At 54.3% G+C, this 18,259-nt stretch overlaps 7 protein-coding genes across 7 annotated transcripts; 5 read left to right on the top strand and 2 right to left on the bottom strand.

Moving 5' to 3' along the window:
• Positions 1 to 175: 175 nt before the first annotated feature.
• On the top strand, positions 176 to 1,465 carry N0V89_003777 (uncharacterized protein; the record flags this gene model as incomplete). Its single annotated transcript, XM_056212575.1, has 1 exon — positions 176 to 1,465. The coding sequence occupies one exon, from the start codon at positions 176 to 178 to the stop codon at positions 1,463 to 1,465; it is 1,290 nt and encodes a 429-aa protein (XP_056072883.1).
• Positions 1,466 to 2,177: 712 nt separating this feature from the next.
• Positions 2,178 to 5,223, bottom strand: N0V89_003776 (uncharacterized protein; the record flags this gene model as incomplete). Its single annotated transcript, XM_056212574.1, has 3 exons — positions 2,178 to 3,589; positions 3,660 to 4,195; positions 4,280 to 5,223. 3 exons carry the CDS (start codon positions 5,221 to 5,223, stop codon positions 2,178 to 2,180), a joined length of 2,892 nt encoding a protein of 963 aa, XP_056072882.1.
• A 719-nt stretch (positions 5,224 to 5,942) lies between these two features.
• On the top strand, positions 5,943 to 7,972 carry ILV3 (dihydroxy-acid dehydratase ilv3; the record flags this gene model as incomplete). The annotated part of the gene is made up of 3 exons (XM_056212573.1): positions 5,943 to 6,021; positions 6,075 to 6,174; positions 6,232 to 7,972. The coding sequence occupies 3 exons, from the start codon at positions 5,943 to 5,945 to the stop codon at positions 7,970 to 7,972; spliced, it is 1,920 nt and encodes a 639-aa protein (XP_056072881.1).
• Positions 7,973 to 8,532: 560 nt separating this feature from the next.
• STE14 (farnesyl cysteine-carboxyl methyltransferase) lies at positions 8,533 to 9,432 on the bottom strand (the record flags this gene model as incomplete). The annotated part of the gene is made up of 2 exons (XM_056212572.1): positions 8,533 to 8,618; positions 8,667 to 9,432. 2 exons carry the CDS (start codon positions 9,430 to 9,432, stop codon positions 8,533 to 8,535), a joined length of 852 nt encoding a protein of 283 aa, XP_056072880.1.
• Positions 9,433 to 9,850: 418 nt separating this feature from the next.
• N0V89_003773 (uncharacterized protein) lies at positions 9,851 to 10,653 on the top strand (the record flags this gene model as incomplete). Its single annotated transcript, XM_056212571.1, has 2 exons — positions 9,851 to 10,011; positions 10,065 to 10,653. The coding sequence occupies 2 exons, from the start codon at positions 9,851 to 9,853 to the stop codon at positions 10,651 to 10,653; spliced, it is 750 nt and encodes a 249-aa protein (XP_056072879.1).
• A 1,375-nt stretch (positions 10,654 to 12,028) lies between these two features.
• N0V89_003772 (uncharacterized protein) lies at positions 12,029 to 13,416 on the top strand (the record flags this gene model as incomplete). Its single annotated transcript, XM_056212570.1, has 3 exons — positions 12,029 to 12,856; positions 12,905 to 13,085; positions 13,127 to 13,416. 3 exons carry the CDS (start codon positions 12,029 to 12,031, stop codon positions 13,414 to 13,416), a joined length of 1,299 nt encoding a protein of 432 aa, XP_056072878.1.
• Positions 13,417 to 15,345: 1,929 nt separating this feature from the next.
• N0V89_003771 (uncharacterized protein) lies at positions 15,346 to 18,015 on the top strand (the record flags this gene model as incomplete). Its single annotated transcript, XM_056212569.1, has 1 exon — positions 15,346 to 18,015. One exon carries the CDS (start codon positions 15,346 to 15,348, stop codon positions 18,013 to 18,015), a length of 2,670 nt encoding a protein of 889 aa, XP_056072877.1.
• Between the last annotated feature and the right edge of the window lie 244 nt (positions 18,016 to 18,259).

The raw sequence follows: 18,259 nt of genomic DNA, 5'->3' as shown, positions 1-18,259 counted from the left end.
TACGACGCGACGTCGAAAGCTGAACTTTACGGCATCTTGAGTCATCATGAGAGGCAGATATAAAGTTCGTTACATTAGGTAAGGTCAAGCGGTGGAGGTACAACAATACACGTTCTGCTGCAAAGTTTCTTCGAGTCAGTCGTTCAAAGACGACACCAGACGACACGATTTTAAAATGCTCGTGGGGAGCATCATGCATCTCCCACCTGAGCTTCACGACGAGATCCTCCTTCACCTAGACAGACAAGACATCGCCTCATACCGCCTCGTATGCCGCAACTTCGCTATCGCAGGGACAGCCCCGTTATTCTCCCGCCTGCACTTCCGCACCTCAGTAGAAAGCTTACACCGCCTGTCACAATTCTCCAAGCTCAAAAGCGGTCGCCATGTCAAGCATCTCCTCTGGAACACTACAGGCTCCGAGTTTGAAGCAAGAGCTTTCCTAGAAGGCTTCCGCATGCGCGAGATGAAATACATCCTCGGACGAGCGTCTCCTAGCCTGCCCACACGCACTGTGACACTACCCGAACCGTGCCCACCCTCACCCCCATATTCATCATCAGAAATTGAAGAAGATGGAAAGGTGGAATTGCAATTAAGCTGTAGTCTAGGCGTCTTCCTGCTCACCACCATCTTCTCCGGCTTTCCTAATCTAAAGAGCCTCTACATCCTCACCTCGCGCACCTCCCCCAGCGCCTTCACCCAAGACGGCTGGGCTACCCGCTCTCTCACATCCGCTCCGGACCCTTGGCCTTCAGAATGGAAAGTAACACACGGCTGTCCTCGCTGCTGCGGCCTCTGCCAAGCTATCCAGAGCAACGGTCGCTACGAGATGCAGGTCGCAGCCCTCGCGGCGTATAGCGCAGGCTGCCCTTTAACGCAGCTGCGCGTGGAGCATCTGAAGTTTTTGGATTCGAATTCAGGTGCGGTAGTGCAAGGGTATGAAACAGCGTTGGGGAATGTGGAGGAGTTGGATTTGGTGTTCGGTATGCGGACTCGATCCGTGGTCCATATCCAGCAGATCTTCAAGGCGACGCCAAAGCTTAAAGTGCTGAAGCTGTGGCTCAACTCTGCGAGCTGGTGGGCGGACACGGATCACACCGCGCCTCTACCCAATCTCAAAGACATCTTTCCCTCGCCGGAGGCTTTCCCTGCACTCCGTCAGCTCGAGCTCCACCAGCTCGACGTGGCAGAGGACTTTCTAGAAGCGTTTCTGTTAAGCCATGCCAGGACGCTCATGGTTCTCAAGTTGCATCGCATGCGGCTTAATGCAGGTGGTTTATGGGTGTCGCTGCTTAAGCGATTGCACGGGAGACTGCGGGCGCTGGAGGAGGTGTGGCTGGATGGAGAGTTTGAAGATGGTGTTTCATACATAGATGGGACTGGCTGGGATATGGACTCATCCCTTGGTCGTATCTGGGAGGCTCAATTGCTAGGGAGGGAGGAAGGCGTGAAGGATGGTTGATTAGATGGTGTTGTCCCCACGCCATCGAACCACATCTACAAGATAAGACAATCATAATTTGGAATACATATTGTTTCAAGAGGTGGTGAGAACGTACAATAACATCACTCAAGCGAATATGTAGAAACTTTGAAACGCGAGCAAGAACGCACATGTAATGGATCATACGATATCAGTGACACTCACAGAAACTACATCCTTTCTAATAGAACGCCAAATCTTACGTCGCCAAATCTTTGACTTGATGCACACCGCGTCGCCTCTTCTTACACGCCCTCTTCGGTGGGGCCGAAGGTCTAGACGACGGGAAAACAAAAGGAGCAAGCGAAGACGAAGGAGGGCCGGAGGTGGTGGGCGTTGCCATTATGGGCGAGGGCCTGTAGCCGTTAGTGACTTCTTGTACGATTGCTATACGTTTCCAAGGCACAATGATTGCTCAGCGAGATAAATTGTGCCTGGATTGCAGCGTTGATATCTCAGTTTATCTTTGATTTCCTTGCTGTGCTACGCCGGAAAGGCGTCCGGACAACAAGGGGAAGCGAGAAATTCCATGGCAAGGCTCTCGCGAGCGAGCACGATGTCTAAAAAAGAGAAGAGCGCTTACTGAGATGAAGACGGAGCCTGAGCGGGAGTCTCCGATTGAGGAGTCGCGACTGGCCTGTACCTGGATTAGCTAGCTCTCATGTGTCTTCTTGGTCCAGAGTTGGAGCACTTACGAGGGAGTCAAATACACGGTCGTCTTTCCCTTCGTTAACACCGGCGTTACTGGCGCCGTAGGCGTCGCACACTGCCCTTCGACGGGCGGATTCGATTCCACGGTGACCATCTTGCCATTTACACCCTTGGACACAGTGATGCAGCCCGTTGCCTCAGTCACATACACCGTGGGTCTGGACGTCGTAGCGGTGTCCTGCACCACAGCTGGAGTGGGGACGGGAGTAGCGCACTTGCCGGGGATATCCGTGGGGATAGTGATTAGTTTGCCAATTGGATCTGTGACAACAACGAGGCAGCGCGTTGGGCTGGCGTCAGTCACGGCAGCTGGCGCTGTTGGGAGGGAAGGCAAATACGGGGGCACCAGACACTTGCCGTTGATGGGAGCGTTGGAAATGGTGACTGGCTGCCCGTTTGCGTCTTTTGTGATGGTGATGCAGCCTGTAGGCTCAGTGACCAGGACGGCGGGTCTGGAAGTCGCAGTGAGTAAAGAAGTTTCCGCGGGAAGGGAAGGAGTTGGTGAGCTCAACGTCGTATCCACGGTCACATTGACAATGGAAAAGCTAGTGACGGTGACAATATCTTCTAAGCTCGACGGAGGTGCTTCAGGTCCGGATGACGGTTGCATAATGATCGTGGAAGTGATAGTGACGTGGACTGTGCTGCCGCTTCCGACCACAGACTGAGATGCTCCGTTATGGGAGACAAGGGTTGATGGAGTTGCAGAAGCAGGAAGATTGTCAGTCTGTATGCTCATGTAACCCTCAGTAACGGCTGTCGAGGGCAGAGCCACGAAAGTAGAAGTGTTCAGAGCTGCAGAAGTACGCATGGTGGTGGTCGAGGTCGGAGACCCAATTGGCGACGATGGCGAGGGAGGACCGGGCAGGCCAGGGCAGCTCAGGTTTGCGATCTTAGGCTTCTGGGAAGGGATGTCGATAAGGCCCCAATCGAGGTCCCCCAGGTCATGCGTGTCCTTCTCCAGCTCGAACCAAAAGGTGGTGTATTTGCCAACGAGTGCGCAACCCACTGTTGACCAATACTTCTGCATGTTATCAATGCTCGCAGCCTTGTCGTTGCCTGACGAAGGCCAGCCTGTTTCCGTAATCCACACCGGCACGTTGCCAGCATGCTCTTTGATGCCTTGTAGACTTTCTTCAAAGCTGTTCCAGGCCTTGTCGATGGGGTCTTGGTGCCAAAATGGGAAGATATTGGCGCCCACGAAGTCCGCATTCGCGAGAAAGGCGTTGCGAGCGGTATCAGTGTGACCAATTGGTGGTAGAGCTTTGAACAGTTTGTCCCAACCTCTCTTGTGAAACTCATCTTTCACATATGTGATGTTCGCCATCACTTCGTCTGCCGTTGCGGCCATGGAGCAGGCTTTGCCTTCCACTTGTGCACATTCATCGCTTCCTGCATGCTCTAAGTCAGTAAAGCTCATTGTATAACCGTATTAAACATAATGAATAAGAGAAGGGCGTACCGCGATAGATGTCCTCGCTCCCTACCGATATGCCAATCACTAAATCGGCAAGTTTCTGTCCGTACTTCTTGAACGCAGCGTCGAGCGCCTCGATTTCTTTGTCGATCGGAAGCCACAAGCCGATGAGGAGAGTAGTATTAGTCTCGATTGCGGCTTGGAAAGCCTCACTAGGCTCAGTCGGCGAGTTCCATTGCGCAGCCTGGTAAAGACGTGCGCTGGTAAATGGCACCGGGACATCAGGAAGGTTTCTAGCCAACGTGAATTGGCGAACGAAGTCTTTGTAGAGTTTTGGTTTAGATTCGGACCAGAAGGCGCCGTAGGAGAAACCGGTGTAGATATTATGGGAGAGGGAAGGTATGGCTGTCGGTGAGGATGCGGCCTGGGTAGCCTCGATTGTCCTAGCAACCATGACTGCGGACACTGTAGAGTTCGAGCTTGTGATGTCTCGGCGATGAGGTGCCCAAGCTTTCCTTCCGATCCCGCAGCTCACGTCTATGCGGGGAGCGTAGTCGTTCTTTGATGCATCGATGATAGCCCTGTGATACTGTTAGCATGAACCCACAACTCGTGAATTGGTGGTGCATAAAAGTTCGCTCAGATTCATAGAATAGTTAACCTACCAGTCTGGTTGGTCAGGTAGAGAGTCCGAGATGAGTTCGAACCAGAAAGTAGTGTATTTGCCGAACACGCTACATCCGATCTCGTCCCAGTATTTCTGCAAGTTCTCCTTGTTCGCGGTCCCTTGTGCAGAGACCTGCGAAATTGTGTCACTAAAAGGCCAGCCAACCTCCGTGAGCCAGATAGCTTTCCCAGGCATCTCGTTCTTGACGCCATTAAGGCTACCGAAGTAGCTGGCTTTTGCGCTGGCGGGCGGGTCTTCGCTCCAGTATGGATATGCATTCATGCCAACGAAGTTGACGTTCTTGGCTTTCGCAGCATGAGGGGCTGTATCTGTGTGACCGATAGGCTTGTTTGTCATGTATTTCCTGATGTTCGGGAACGATTCGTCCAAAGCAGAACCCAGTACGGCGTTGCGGACAGTCGCGAGATTAGCCGCAATGACACCTTCGGGCACGCCAGTTGTTGCGTGATTAGAATACCATTGCTCCATGTCCTCGTTCCCCACGGAGAGGCCGATAATGAGATCGGCAAGTTGGTCTCCATGTTTGCCCAGCGCCTTCTCCAGAGCCCTCAGCTCGTACTTGAGCATGTCCGCGTTCGACTCATAGGTTTGACCGGGCGTCTGCGCGGACCTCTTGGTTTCCGAAAGATAGAAGCCTAGCAGGAGATATGTGTGTGTGTCCACGGCGGCGTCGAAGGCTTCGATCGGGGTGTCGGTCGTGCCTGGCTGGCGACATGTGAACAGGCGAGCAGTGTCAAAAGCGACCGAAGTGTTTAGGCTGCTGTATGCGGTTTTGAAAGCTTTGGTGTAATCCCCCTTGAGCTTCGGTTTGTCTGGAGTACCCCAGAATGCGCCGTAGTTAAAACCGGTATGTACGTTGTACTCCCAAGCCGCTGCAGGCAGAAGTAGCTGCAGAAGTACCAGGGTTATTGCGAAGATCATGATTCGATATTGTGGATGGGGTTGAACGAAGTGTCTTTGTGTTATGTAGTAAAGTGAGCGAAGTGGCCGAAGACTCAACACGTATATGAAGCTTGGACCACTCACTGGTCGTGAGGGGTGAATTCAGGATTGAAGTTAGCGAGAAAACGTCACGGAAAAACTGCTGGTGCCATAGTGAAGAGGTCTCAAGTGACGGTTGCCACGGCAGTGGGTAGCGGTTAGATCCTGGGCGACTCTTCAACACAGCGCATGGAAAGGCGAAAATGGGAGAAGCTGCACACTGAGCATTGTTTTGAATGTTATGTAGCGGTGACTTGATTTCGATGTGACTCCTTCAAATGACGATGGAGCCTTCATTCACCAAGCCGTGACTCTATCTTTGCTGTGAACGGCTTCTTGCACAGACTGTGTCAAGCATAACGACGCATGATGAAGAGACGCGAAGAAGTACCCCAGAAGATGAGTATTGACATTTCCTTCGACAATTGACTCCCGCGTTGAGGGGCTGCTGTGTTTCTCAGTGTAGGCCGATCTCGGATCTCTCGCAACATGAAGGGAACCTAAAGCGGAGGGGACCATTCACACAGATGATTACCAGAGGAGTTGAAAAAAAGATCGCCAGTCACATAAAGTCAAGGAAAGTACGCGACGAACGATGAGTGTAGTGTACTCGTGGTTCGTAGTCATACCTGATGATGGTCGCCCAGGCAAGTGAACCAATGAGCGCGCACGATGAGCAAGGAGCAGATTATGATTGGACCATCGTACAGGTGCGGGCTTCTCGCCATCGGAAGTGCGGTGGGTTCCCCGAGAAGGACCTACCGAGCTACAATTTATATTCGCCGCGTCAGACTCCACGCAGCGGGCAGCCCACAATGCCTTCTCTTGCTCGCTCCGGCGCGCAAATCCTGCGCTCAAGATGCTCCCCCCCCGTCTACAATCGCAACAGACGTAAGCTCAATGCCTCCCGCAGCCTCCGTAATTGAGGCTCGTAACTAACAGACACAGGCGAGCTCTTTCCAGCTCCGCGATCCGCTGGAAGAGGTCCGACGATGACCTCAACTGGGTCAGCCGCGGAATTACCCAGCCCAAGTCGCAAGGCGCCTCGCAGGCCATGCTGTTCGCCACCGGCATGAACGAACAGGACATGAACAAGGCCCAGGTCGGCATTTCGTCAGTCTGGTACTCGGGCAACCCGTGCAACATGCACTTGCTCGACCTGAATAACAAGGTGAAGGAGGGTGTACAGCGCGCAGGGTTGCTGGGCATGCAGTTCAACACCATTGGTGTCAGTGACGGCATCTCTATGGGCACAAAGGGCATGCGCTACTCGCTGCAGTCGCGCGACCTCATTGCCGACTCCATCGAGACGGTCATGGGCGGCCAGTGGTACGATGCGAACATCTCGATCCCTGGTTGCGACAAGAACATGCCTGGTGTCATCATGGCCATGGGACGTGTCAACAGGCCGTCGCTCATGGTCTACGGCGGCACCATCCAGCCGGGTTGCGCATCGTCCATGCCAGCAGACAAACAGCAGGTCGACATCGTCTCCGCTTTCCAGGCATACGGACAGTTCATCACTGGAGACATCTCGGAGGAGCAGCGCTTCGACATCATCAGGCACGCCTGTAACGGACAAGGCGCGTGCGGTGGAATGTACACGGCAAACACTATGGCCACGGCCATCGAGGTCATGGGCCTCACACTCCCCGGTTCATCGTCCAACACCGCAAATTCGAAGGGGAAGGTGCTTGAGTGCTTAGCAGCTGGAGGTGCCATCAGGAACTTGCTCAAGGAGGACATTAGGCCGAGGGACATCATCACCAGGAAGTCGCTCGAGAACGCCATGGTCCTCGTCAGCGTCACCGGTGGCTCGACCAATGCCGTCCTCCACTTGATCGCCATCGCCGACTCCGTCGGTATCAAGCTCACCATCGACGACTTCCAGAGCGTCAGCGACCGCATTCCACTTCTCGCCGACCTCAAGCCCTCAGGCAAGTACGTTATGGCTGATGTCCATGACATCGGCGGCACACCCTCGCTCTGCAAGTTCCTCCTCAAGGAAGGTCTCATTGATGGCGACACAATCACCGTCACTGGTAAGACGCTTAAGGAGAATCTCGAGCACGCACAAGACTTCCCATCCGACCAGAAGATCTTTAGGGGCCTGGACAACCCCATCAAGGAGACGGGCCACCTGCAGATCCTCCGCGGTAACCTCGCACCCGGTGGCTCCGTCGGTAAGATCACGGGCAAGGAGGGCACGAAATTCACCGGCAAGGCCCGCTGCTACAACGATGAAGACGCCTTCATTGCGTCCCTCGAGGCCGGCGAATTCAAGAAGGGTGAGAAGACGGTTGTTGTGATCCGATTTGAGGGTCCCAAGGGCGGTCCAGGTATGCCTGAAATGTTGAAGCCCAGTTCGGCTATCATGGGTGCTGGCCTTGGCCACGATGTCGCGCTCATCACCGACGGCCGCTTCAGCGGTGGTAGCCACGGTTTCCTCATCGGGCACATTGTGCCTGAGGCGCAGGAGGGCGGACCTATTGGCCTTGTTAGGGACGGCGACGAGATCACTATTGACGCTGAGGAGAACCTGCTCAACGTCAGTGTCAGCGATGCGGAGATGGAGCAGAGGAGAAAAGAATACGTCGCGCCGCCGCTGAAGTACCAGAAGGGTACGCTGTTCAAGTACGCCCGCTTTGTCAAGGATGCGAGTCACGGCTGCGTGACGGATGCTGAGTAGAGCGTTTCTTTCCCGTCTGTTACCATCACTTTCTGTACGCTTGGTGTATGTCTGTCTGGGCTGGCTAAAAGGGCTATGTGCTGGAGTCTTGCATTTGTTCATATCAATGGCGCTTGAGTGTCATAGCGATCTTCCAAAATCTACCGTCTGATTGTTCATCCACCGCTTTCCCCCCTTCCCTTTGTGGAAAGACCAAGTTTCCACTCGCTTCAACACTCGTCCTACGGCCTCATGGCCCCCTAGCTGCAGCCTGGGGTGCGTTGGGTACGTGAGGAAGAAGGGTCTGGTGACTTTGTTCAACGGCTACGCGATACAAGGAGTACATGCTGTTGTCTGGACACAAGGTGAAAAGGAGTTTCTGGGCACAAGTGTACGTCAGGGAATACCCAACGATAATGTGCTGGGTGGGTGATGACGACGGAAAGGGAACCTAATAGAGACAGCTTGTTAGGACTGAATGTTTAGATAGTATTATGTCGATTAAGCAGGATTAAATCGGAAAAGGTTGCAATTGTAAGTTCACCTCCACTGCGCATTTATTCTTCTTGCAAAGCTTTCGCTTATATGAAGGGTATCCAGACCCGAGTTCGCGACTTGTACGCCTTATAATCCTCGTCGAAGAATTCTATGAGGTGCTTTTCTTCGTCTGCGTGATTGTTAGCAAAGTTCGACCCAGATGGAGTGGTAGGCTTACGCGTGATCCTCTTATGAAAGAAGTACCATAGAATAACCGCATATCCTACAAAGCTAACGGTGTTCCCAAGCGCTACCTGCGTTCCCAGACCCCACCAGAAAAAGCCAAAGTATGACGGATGCCGGAAGACCGAGTAAAGGCCAGTCGTGACCAGCTCGTGCCCCTCGTTTTTCTGCTGCTGCACCTGATGATTAAAGTTCGTCCCAGCCTGCACCATAGCGAGGCTACGCACGACCTGCCCAACTACTATCATCACCACGCCCAACGCGATGACCCATGGAGGGTGGACGCGTGCCTGCCATGCAGGGAAGAAGTACGATGTTATGGTGGCCTCGATGAAAGCGACTGTGTGCGCCTGACGATAACGGCTGCCATTCGTAAGCAGGAACGAGGAGATGTACGCCGTGGGCGTGTTGTAAGCGGCGGTGGTCCAGAATTCGAGGAAATGGAATACGGAAAGCACTCCCAAGAAAAAGAACGGGCGCCAAAGGCGAACGCTGTGATATGCGAGGGCTGCGGTGAGGAGAAAGCCTACGGCGCCGGAGACACCGAGTAAGAAGGCACGAATGGCGATGCCAGCGAGGGAGCGGTCACCGCCAGGCCAAAGATAACGCGGCAAAATGGTCTTCTTGAGCTGCATGTTCGAGGCCTCTCGTGCGCGCAGCTGTGCGTCAAGCTCCGGCGTCCACTTGCCTGGCTCTGTGGGGCGATTTACGGGGAAGGAGATGTCCACATGCGGGGAGGAGGGAGCTCCGTTTTGTGCCATGATGCGGTAAAAGGTGAGCACGGGACTGCGGCAAGAAAGTGAGTACCGGAAAGCAGCTGAGCGAGGATATCACCAACACATCGTAAGTCGTAGAGAAGACAGCCCACGACGGCGTGGTGGTGCGGGCGACGAACAATAGTAAGCTGTGTTTGTTGCACCTGCCTTTGAGCGCGTTGTTTTCGCTGGCCACGGCGTCACCCCGCCGGAGGTCCGAGGTTGGGCCGAACATTTGCTCCATCCTGTCCCACGCGTGGATCTCCTCTCATAACGACACTCGGTCCGACATCTGTCCACAGACACATGCTTTGATCCAGCTCAGCGAGCGGTGAACACTGTAACCACGTGCTACTGATTGTCTTCGTACGCGCTTTGTGCATCGTCATCCTTCATTCACATTGCGGATCAAGAACGGTACAGCATGGGGCTATCCGAGAACAAGCAGAAGATGCTCCGAGGGGAGCTCTACCACGCCTTTGTCCCCGAATTGGTGGCTGACCGTGCTCGCTGCGGACAGGCGTGCGCCCGATACAACAATGCTGGAGACGTCTCAAGACGCCGATTAACTGAACTGTTCAGGGAGTATGTGTTGCCTCACGGACCCCGGCAACAACGACCCTGACGTCGCATTTCAGTATTCTGTGCGACAAAAGCGCTCTTCCTTCGCCAGCAGCGAATCCGGAAGAAGATGAAAAGCTTTTCGAAGACGACCCATGGGTTCAGTCCCCAGTCAACATGGACTACGGTTATAACGTGAAACTTGGTAAAAACGTCTTTATCAATTTCAACGCGACTTTCCTGGACACTTGCGAGATCAGTGTGGGCAGTCGAACCTTGTGCGGCCCGAATGTCTCATTTTACTCGGGCACACATCCGCTTGATCCCATCATCCGTCAAGGGACGAAAGGGCCGGAGCTAGGGAAAGAAATCCATGTTGGGGAGGACTGCTGGATTGGAGGAAACGTTGTTATCCTTCCTGGTGTCAACATTGGCCGAGGGAGCGTCGTAGGTGCTGGCTCGGTTGTCACAAAGAGCGTCCCGGACTTCACTGTTGTAGCAGGAAATCCAGCCAGAGTCATCCGCAAGATCGAGACTGCAATGGATCCTGCCAGTGGGAAGGTGTGGAACGGTTGGGAGGAAGAGGCCGTTGGAGGAGCAGAGGTCCCCATGGCGGAGATGAGTGGCCGCGATGAAGCAACTCAAACGTTGCCAGAAGCCAAGTAATTCGCCTGCAGCAAACTTTCGGCCAAGGTGATCAAGGCGATCGGATTTCCACGGCGCCAAGAGTTTTGTAAGGCATGATGTTCCTTTCAAACCTTGCATTGTGACCGGCGGACGACAACTTGTTTACGAAAGAATCAAGAAGCACTTACGATGATTATACGACAGACCAATACACGACTTACAACATACGAATCCCACGAAGCTTTCGAACATTCCATTTCTGCCTTCGTTGAATAAAAATGATCCCGTGCGCGTTCGACTCTATCTTTCGTTCCTTAGTCCTTGTTCTGTGCGCATAACCCCAAACATGTTCCCAGCCGTGAGGGGCATGAGGGGCAGGAGTTGCACGTGGGGCCCACCGGACTCCGATGTTCTGTTTTTAGGCACGTCCGGTCTGACTTCTACACGCTCTTGATACACTATTCATACCTCGCGGTTGACTGCATAACCAGACGACCAGCGAGGCTCGTCTTGACTGTCATCGCGCTCTGGACGCCTTGGCTAACTGTTTCAGGAACTTTCCAGGAATGCGGCGAAGACTGTCAACACGGCTGGGAGGCGGTAGCTTTGGAAGTACAGTCTTACTACGACTGATCCGACACTTAGCTCAGATGCAAGCGACAAGAATTACGCCGATAATAGAACGAATCACACTCTCGTGCGTTTTGGTAAACGTGACGACTTGACGAATGAGCTTTTGTTCTTTACCATCGCATTAACATCGCACCCCGAGCGAACGAATTATCGAATTCATTTTCAAACAATTTGTTTGAGCACAGTTCTTTTGCAGTGGGGACTAGTGGCGGGAGCTAAGCAACGATCCAAGTTGTGGTCAAGCTTTGGGTCGCCAGTGCGCGCCAAGAACACGAAACTCCTCCCATACGCCTACAAAACATCGGCCTTCGATCCCCAAACGCATCAAGCTCGTTTGGATCTATCTGCTCCCACGGGTATCCCGGCGAAACAGGCTTTTGCGTCTGGAGTCGTCGCTCGATTCTGGCCCAATGCGGATAGTGGGTCAGGCGGAAGCCACCCTCCTCAGCAGCATCACAGCATCTCGTGCACCAAAGAGCATCTCTTACGTGACAACAGCAACAGCCAAGAGCGGAGGTCGGCACACCCTGCTCGAATCATGCCCCGGATTTGCAGCGGGTGATGAGCTTGTGGTGCATCTGCCTCGTGGAAACCTGATTTCGTGACTACAAATACCCTCCTCAGTAACCTTCACTTTTGCGTCCACGGGCAGGTTCCACATTCCTTAGCTGGCTACTTAACTTCTATTCTCATCTTCTCACTTCATTTCCAATATCGTTCTTTTACATTTGTCTATTCTATTCTATTCTATTCTATTCTTGTTCTGGAAACCACCTTCACCATGAAGTACATAATCCTCAGCGCTCTTCTCGCATCCGCAGCTATTGCTGCTCCCGCCCCTGCTCGAGGAAACAAGGGCGGTAATGCTAATGGTGGGAACAACGCAAACGCAAACCAGGCTGGTGCCGGCGCCGCCCAGGGAGCTGCAGGAAACACTGGAGCTGGAGCTGCAGCTGCTGCTACAGGCGCAACGGGCGCAACGGGCGCAACGGGTGCAACAGGCGCTGCTGGAGCCCAAGGCGCAACTGGACAGACTGGACAGACTGGCACAACTCAGCCCGCTGCTGGTACTCCCGGCACCGTCACTCCAGGAACATCCAGCGCCGTCCCCCAACCCCCGGGCGGTGCGGCTGGCCAGACTCCTAGTGCTGGAGACCTTGCCACTGCCGTCGCCAACTGGCAGGCGGACACCTCCATGGTGTCGATGTTCTTGAACAACGGAAACAGCATCAACGATGACACTGCCTTCAAGCAGGCCGCCCTTGTCGCCTTCAACGCCGAGGTAGACGAGCTCACCCACAAGGCCGTCATCGATGCCGCCAACGGCCAAATGCCCAACGTCCAGGCCGCCAACTCCACCCTCGCCACTGGTGGTGCCTTCCAGGATGTCGTCGACAAGCTCCAGCTCATGTCCCAGCAGGGCAAGGCTGCTGCCAACAACATCGACCTCATCAACCAGAACCGTTGCACCAACGTTCTACCCAACATCGATGCTTATATGGCGTCCACTGGATCCAATACCCAGGCCGTTCGCCCCAACGTCTGCGACCAGACTGGTGTTATCAACGGTGTCCAGAGCAACGGTCCTACTCAACCTGGCCAGACTCCCGTACGTTACTCACTTCATTATTTGAGATAGACACTGACAGATCGATAGGGAACTCCTCAGCAGGCTTTCGCTGCCGCTCAGGCTCTGGCTTCCGGAACCGGCAACGGTCAAATGTCGCAGACTCCCGCTAACGCTGGCACTGCCCAGGCGGGCGCGAATGGACAGGCCGCTGGCACCGCTGGCACCGCTGGAAACCAAGGAGCTACCGCGAGTAACCCTAACGTTGCTGGTATGTCTTCCACTACCGAATATACATCTTGCTAACACTAGAAGGCTCCACTCAGGCCGCTCAGAACGCGAACGGCGGTGCTAACACTGGTGCTCAGCAAGGCCAACAAGGAACCAACACTGGCGCTAACACCGGCGCTCAGCAGGGCCAGAATGGACAGACCGGCACCCAGGGCACGCAGGGCGCTCAACAGGGTCAGAATGGCCAGAACACTGGTGCTCAGCAGAGCCAGAACGGCGGCGCTGCTCAGCAACAGCAGGGTGGTGCGGCTCAGCAGGGCCAGCAGCAGGGCGGTAACGCCGGCGCTGCTGCGCAGGGTAACGGCAACTAAGCACCTCCCCAGATGCTTTGAGTCGCGCGTGTCACTGTTGGCAATGTGCATTGGGATGGAGGATGGGATCTCCTTTATAAAACTAGTATAAAAAGATAGTGAGAAAGGGGAATGGAGGGGAAGTGTGGTAGTTGTTTTGTAGCCAAAGCTTTTTCTTATAATATCGACCATGTTCCGCAAATGTCTTTTGAGTTGAATGGGGATGTGACGCTGATATGGCGAGTGCACCATCTATCCTGGATTCGAATGTCGGTTGCTGTTACTAACGTGACTTCCTGAGTTGACCGTCCGTCGCATGAGGCATGTAACTTTGGGTTACCTTCGATCTCCGGACTCGCCTCTTACGTGTTGTCCAAGGCTGGTCAAGTGATGGACTTACTATGCGATGAATCATCTCAAGCTCATGTACTTCTTAATTGTCGACTATGGCCAGAGCATTCGAATACGTGAATGCAAAACCTGGAGCAACTGGTATCACGTGATCCACCAGCCATCAGCGATAACAATAAACTTATACCAAGCATCTACGATCTGCCCCAGGAAGCTTGCGCAAACACCTGAAAACTCAGGTTCTGGATCGAGCCCAAGGCCGTGGTTTGGCTCGTTGGGTGCACGGCCACAAGAGCACGGCCGGAATAGCACGATGCCGATGTTTCATATGTGCTGCAGGCCTGCGACACGATATTCCAAATGAGTTGGAATTGAGAACATTGGTGTCGTTGGAAGTGCGGAGAAGGGTTGAGTGCTAGGGGATAGTCAGACAGGACGGTCTCGTGCTGCCGAGGTGGCGGTAGGAGAGATGGACACGGGAGGTATCGGTGGTGATGCTTGGCGTCGTGATTGGGGATGGTGAGGTGAACCGTGTTGAGACGGAGGGAGAATATTGTTTCCTCTGAAAACACGGATGGTTCATACCATGATTGCACATGTCATGACTGTCGGTAGGGGAATTAAGTGGCCATAGCAGGCATGCCTTCTTGGCTTTGCCCTACCGCATGCCTCGCAGCTGATTGCACCTGGGCATGGTTGCAGACATATGACCTCATCTTCGGCCACCAGTAGTCGTTGCTACATCCCTCGTTTGTTTATCTTGTAAAAACCACTGCATTCGTCGCGTGGAGTTTCGTACAATAGGTTTGTGCCCGTTGCGGTGATATCGAAAGCTGACTAACTTACAAGTCACGCACCAGTCGCGTCGAACACGTCGTCATGCGTCAAGCAAGTAACCCCGATTCCAAGTTCGCCTTTCCTCGCCGGTTCAAGGCATTCACTCGCTTACCATTACTTCGCTTTTCATTCAATAACTTCTAAGCTAATTTGGTCTTCGTGAGGCTTGGACATGGTTCAGCCCGCCAAGCGCAAAACGGCTGACGGCACCGCGGGCCCTGCTGGCGACCTGAACGAACTACCGCCGAGACATATTGTCGTTTGAGCTTTTGAGTTGGAGGAATTATGGCGGAGGTAGAGAAGGCGGCTCCCGCACCGGTGGACTTGGAGAAGGAGTTGACGTGCTCTGTAAGTTTGAGATTCTGGTGGTGCGGAGCGGGGGACGGGAGCGGGATGGCGGTCAAGACGAGATTCGCGAAACATGGTCATTTGGTTGTTTTGAGCGCGGAGCAAAACGCTGGAGTCGTACAGAGCTAGAATTCCGCACCGAACACACCTGAGAGCTATTATCCGTCTGCCCGTCCGGCTCTCAGAATGCTTGCACACCTGCTAACAGCGCTTCGTCTGCAGATATGCACCGATCTTCTCTACCAACCTCTCACGCTCCTCGACTGTCTTCATACCTTCTGCGGCGCTTGCTTAAAGGAGTGGTTCGCCTTTCAGGCCTCGACTGCCACTTCACTCCACCCGTATACCTGCCCATCATGCCGCGCTTCCGTCAAATCGACCAAGCCGAATGCCTACGTAACCACGCTGTTGGATATGTTTGTACAAGCAAACCCGCATAGAGGAAAGAGCGAGGAAGAAAAGCAGGCCGACAGAGACAAGTTCCAATATGGCGACGTGGTCATGCCGAGATTGCGGAGGAGGAATGGTCAAGACGAAGAGGAGGAGCGAAGAGCATTGGAGGAGGTGCAGCAGTTGAGCTTGAGAGAGGCGGGCATAGATACAACGAGTAATGTGGCCGCAGTAGACCACCTGGAACCACCGCGCGAGAGAAGGCGGAGAGAGCGAAGAGAGCACAGTGGTGACAGACGCGAGAGAAGTTCAGACACGAGAAGTGCGGATGAGCGATCGCGGAGTCGGAACCAGGTCAGCGCGTCCGCTGCGGCCAGAGAGGTGGTCCCCCCAAGAGTCATAGAACATCAGTCGAGTCTACGGAGCCTGCTAAGTGCAAGTGAGCTGGATTCGCAAGAGATGGAGGAGGAAATTATGCGCCAGATCATGGAAGAAGGCCTGCTAGATGGCATCGATCTCAACAACATCGACGTTGCGCAGGAAGATGAGATCAGCGAGAGGATAGCGCAGGCATACAGAAGACGACAAGAGCAGAAGAGGAGGGAAAGGCGGGAGCGAAGGGACAGGCTTGCAAGAGAAGGCTTGATCAGCGCCTCGGGTACGTCGACGCCGGAAATACGGAGTCCACCGGTTCGAGAAGACGAGCAACAACGAAGGAGGCCGCACACGAGGTCTTCGAGCAACACGCCTAATCCGCGAGATAGAGACAATAGACCTCCGGTGTCAAGGCCTGGACTCTTGGATGTTGCGAATCAAGGGTCACGCACACGGCACACTCGTTCGTCTAGTCAAGGTAGCTCGAGGTCAGCTAGGGAACATCGGCCTGCGCCTCTAGCAGTCGTGTCCGCACGGGCACACAACAATTCGCAGCCTGAACTACTTGGTCCAACCTCAGCACCGGGCAATAGCGCCGGCCGTAGGCGTCAGTCAGACAACGAACAGAGGGGTGCTCTAGAAGGCCGTGAGCAGTTTCGGAGTAGCGTTCAGGCACAATCTTCTTCGAATCCCAGTTCGCCGCGAAGGTCTGCTTTCAACTTTGTCACCACTACTGAAAGTCCGACAAGTGCTACGCCTGTTGTGGTATCTCCCTTGACAAGTCCGGTTTCATCTGTCCCTCCAGCAACTGAACAAGCACCAGCCTCTTCACGCCGGACTACAGATCCAGCGGGCGCCAGACAGCCTCGCATCCCTATTAGTGGTACACCTCCAACGGCATCGCCACCTACATTTCCTCGCTCCACGACTGACCCTACGATTGGTTCATCACGCTCACATGACACGCCGATTGCCGCTCCCGTAGCAACACCGACTTTATACCCAGAACCCCATGTTTCGTGTCGTGGCTGTGGAAAGGATCACATCGAGTATGACTTGCACTACAACTGCTCGCGTTGCGATGAAGGGGCATACAATCTATGTCAAGCTTGCTATCGTCGTGGGAAAGGCTGTAAGCATTGGTATGGATTCGGGTGGGCGGCGTGGCCAGCATACCAACAAAAAGCACCGCCCGGTGGATATCCTCCGAATCACGAATATCCTCACATAATGCGTGGACATCGATTTCGGAGACCACAAATGCCGCTTACCGAAACTGCAACGGCACCCCACGTCCTACAAAGTGAGGATGACCCCTCACAGAGACTTGAAGGTGGAGTCTTCTGCGACATATGTGCGCAGTGGGCGGATGGATGCTACTGGAAATGCGATTACTGCAATGAAGGCGCATGGGGGTATTGCAATGACTGCGTGAACTCAGGCCGACACTGCACGCATGCACTCCTTCCAATCTCTCATGTAGGAAGAGAGCGTGCATCTTCACGACCAACCCCCGCGGTGGCCAGTACTGAGCCGCCTTCTACTCCTCGGTCGAACCACCTCGCGCCTCCTTACCCGTTGGACCCATCACCACCAGCCACACCACCCCTCACGCCGCGAGCCGCATCCCTCATCAGCGGCCCCGGCCACGTCACCCTCGCAAACTCCACCTACCGCCCCCTCACATTCACAACGCTCTGCAACATCTGCACGTACCCGATTCCTCCTTCGCACACGCGGTACCACTGTCTGAAGTGCAATGCAGGGGATTATGACGTCTGCTCCAGCTGCTACCAAAAGCTCGTCCTCTCAGGCCGCATCAGCAAAGAAGACGGTATGTACGGTTGGCGCCGCTGCCTACGCAACCACCGCATGATCGTGATCGGGTTCGAAGATCGCGACGGCGGGCAACGCCGTGTTGTTGTCCGCGATCTCGTTGGAGGCTTCTCCCTACGCGACGAGCAAGCCGAATCCACCACCACTTCCCCGCCTTCACCTACCGCCGCAGAGAAGTGGACTTGGCGTGACACCGATGGCTCACGGCAGCAATTCCGCTCTCCCAATGCGCCAAAGACAACGCCATCGACACAACGCTTCCCGCCCGATGGCGGCGTCGGTCTCAGGATACAGGCACGCTGGAGTTACTTCCCTGCTGAGGGTGTGACGGATGAGCTGGCGTTTCCGAAGTTTGCGGAGATCACCGAAGCGGAGGATATCAACGGAGATTGGTGCTGGGGTGTGTATGCGGGGGCGAAGGGGCTATTTCCTGGGGTTATGGAAGGGTCGTGGGGGCAGTGGGGAGAGGGAGGGAGGTTCTAAGGTCGTTAGTATTTTGAAAGTTAAGAAAGTAGTCTTGTCCATGAGGGAGGATAGGAACTGGAGCATCTTTGGATACTTAGCGTAATGAGGTAATGAGATATGAAGTTGGACCTACGAGCGGCTCGTATTGATGGGCTTGCACGAGTGCATTCGCTGTATCAGAGCCATGGCTCAAAAGTGACACAGCCTGTGGCTTCGAGCTGCAGAGCGTCTCTTCGGAAATGGGAACTATTCGAGTTAGTAA

The sequence above is a fragment of the Didymosphaeria variabile genome (assembly GCF_027946475.1).
Source record: "Didymosphaeria variabile strain IMI 356815 chromosome Unknown scaffold_3, whole genome shotgun sequence".
NCBI classification, from domain to species: Eukaryota; Fungi; Ascomycota; class Dothideomycetes; order Pleosporales; family Didymosphaeriaceae; genus Didymosphaeria; species Didymosphaeria variabile.
Note: the sequence above shows the minus strand (reverse complement) of the source record. Positions and strands in the feature narration are given on the sequence as shown.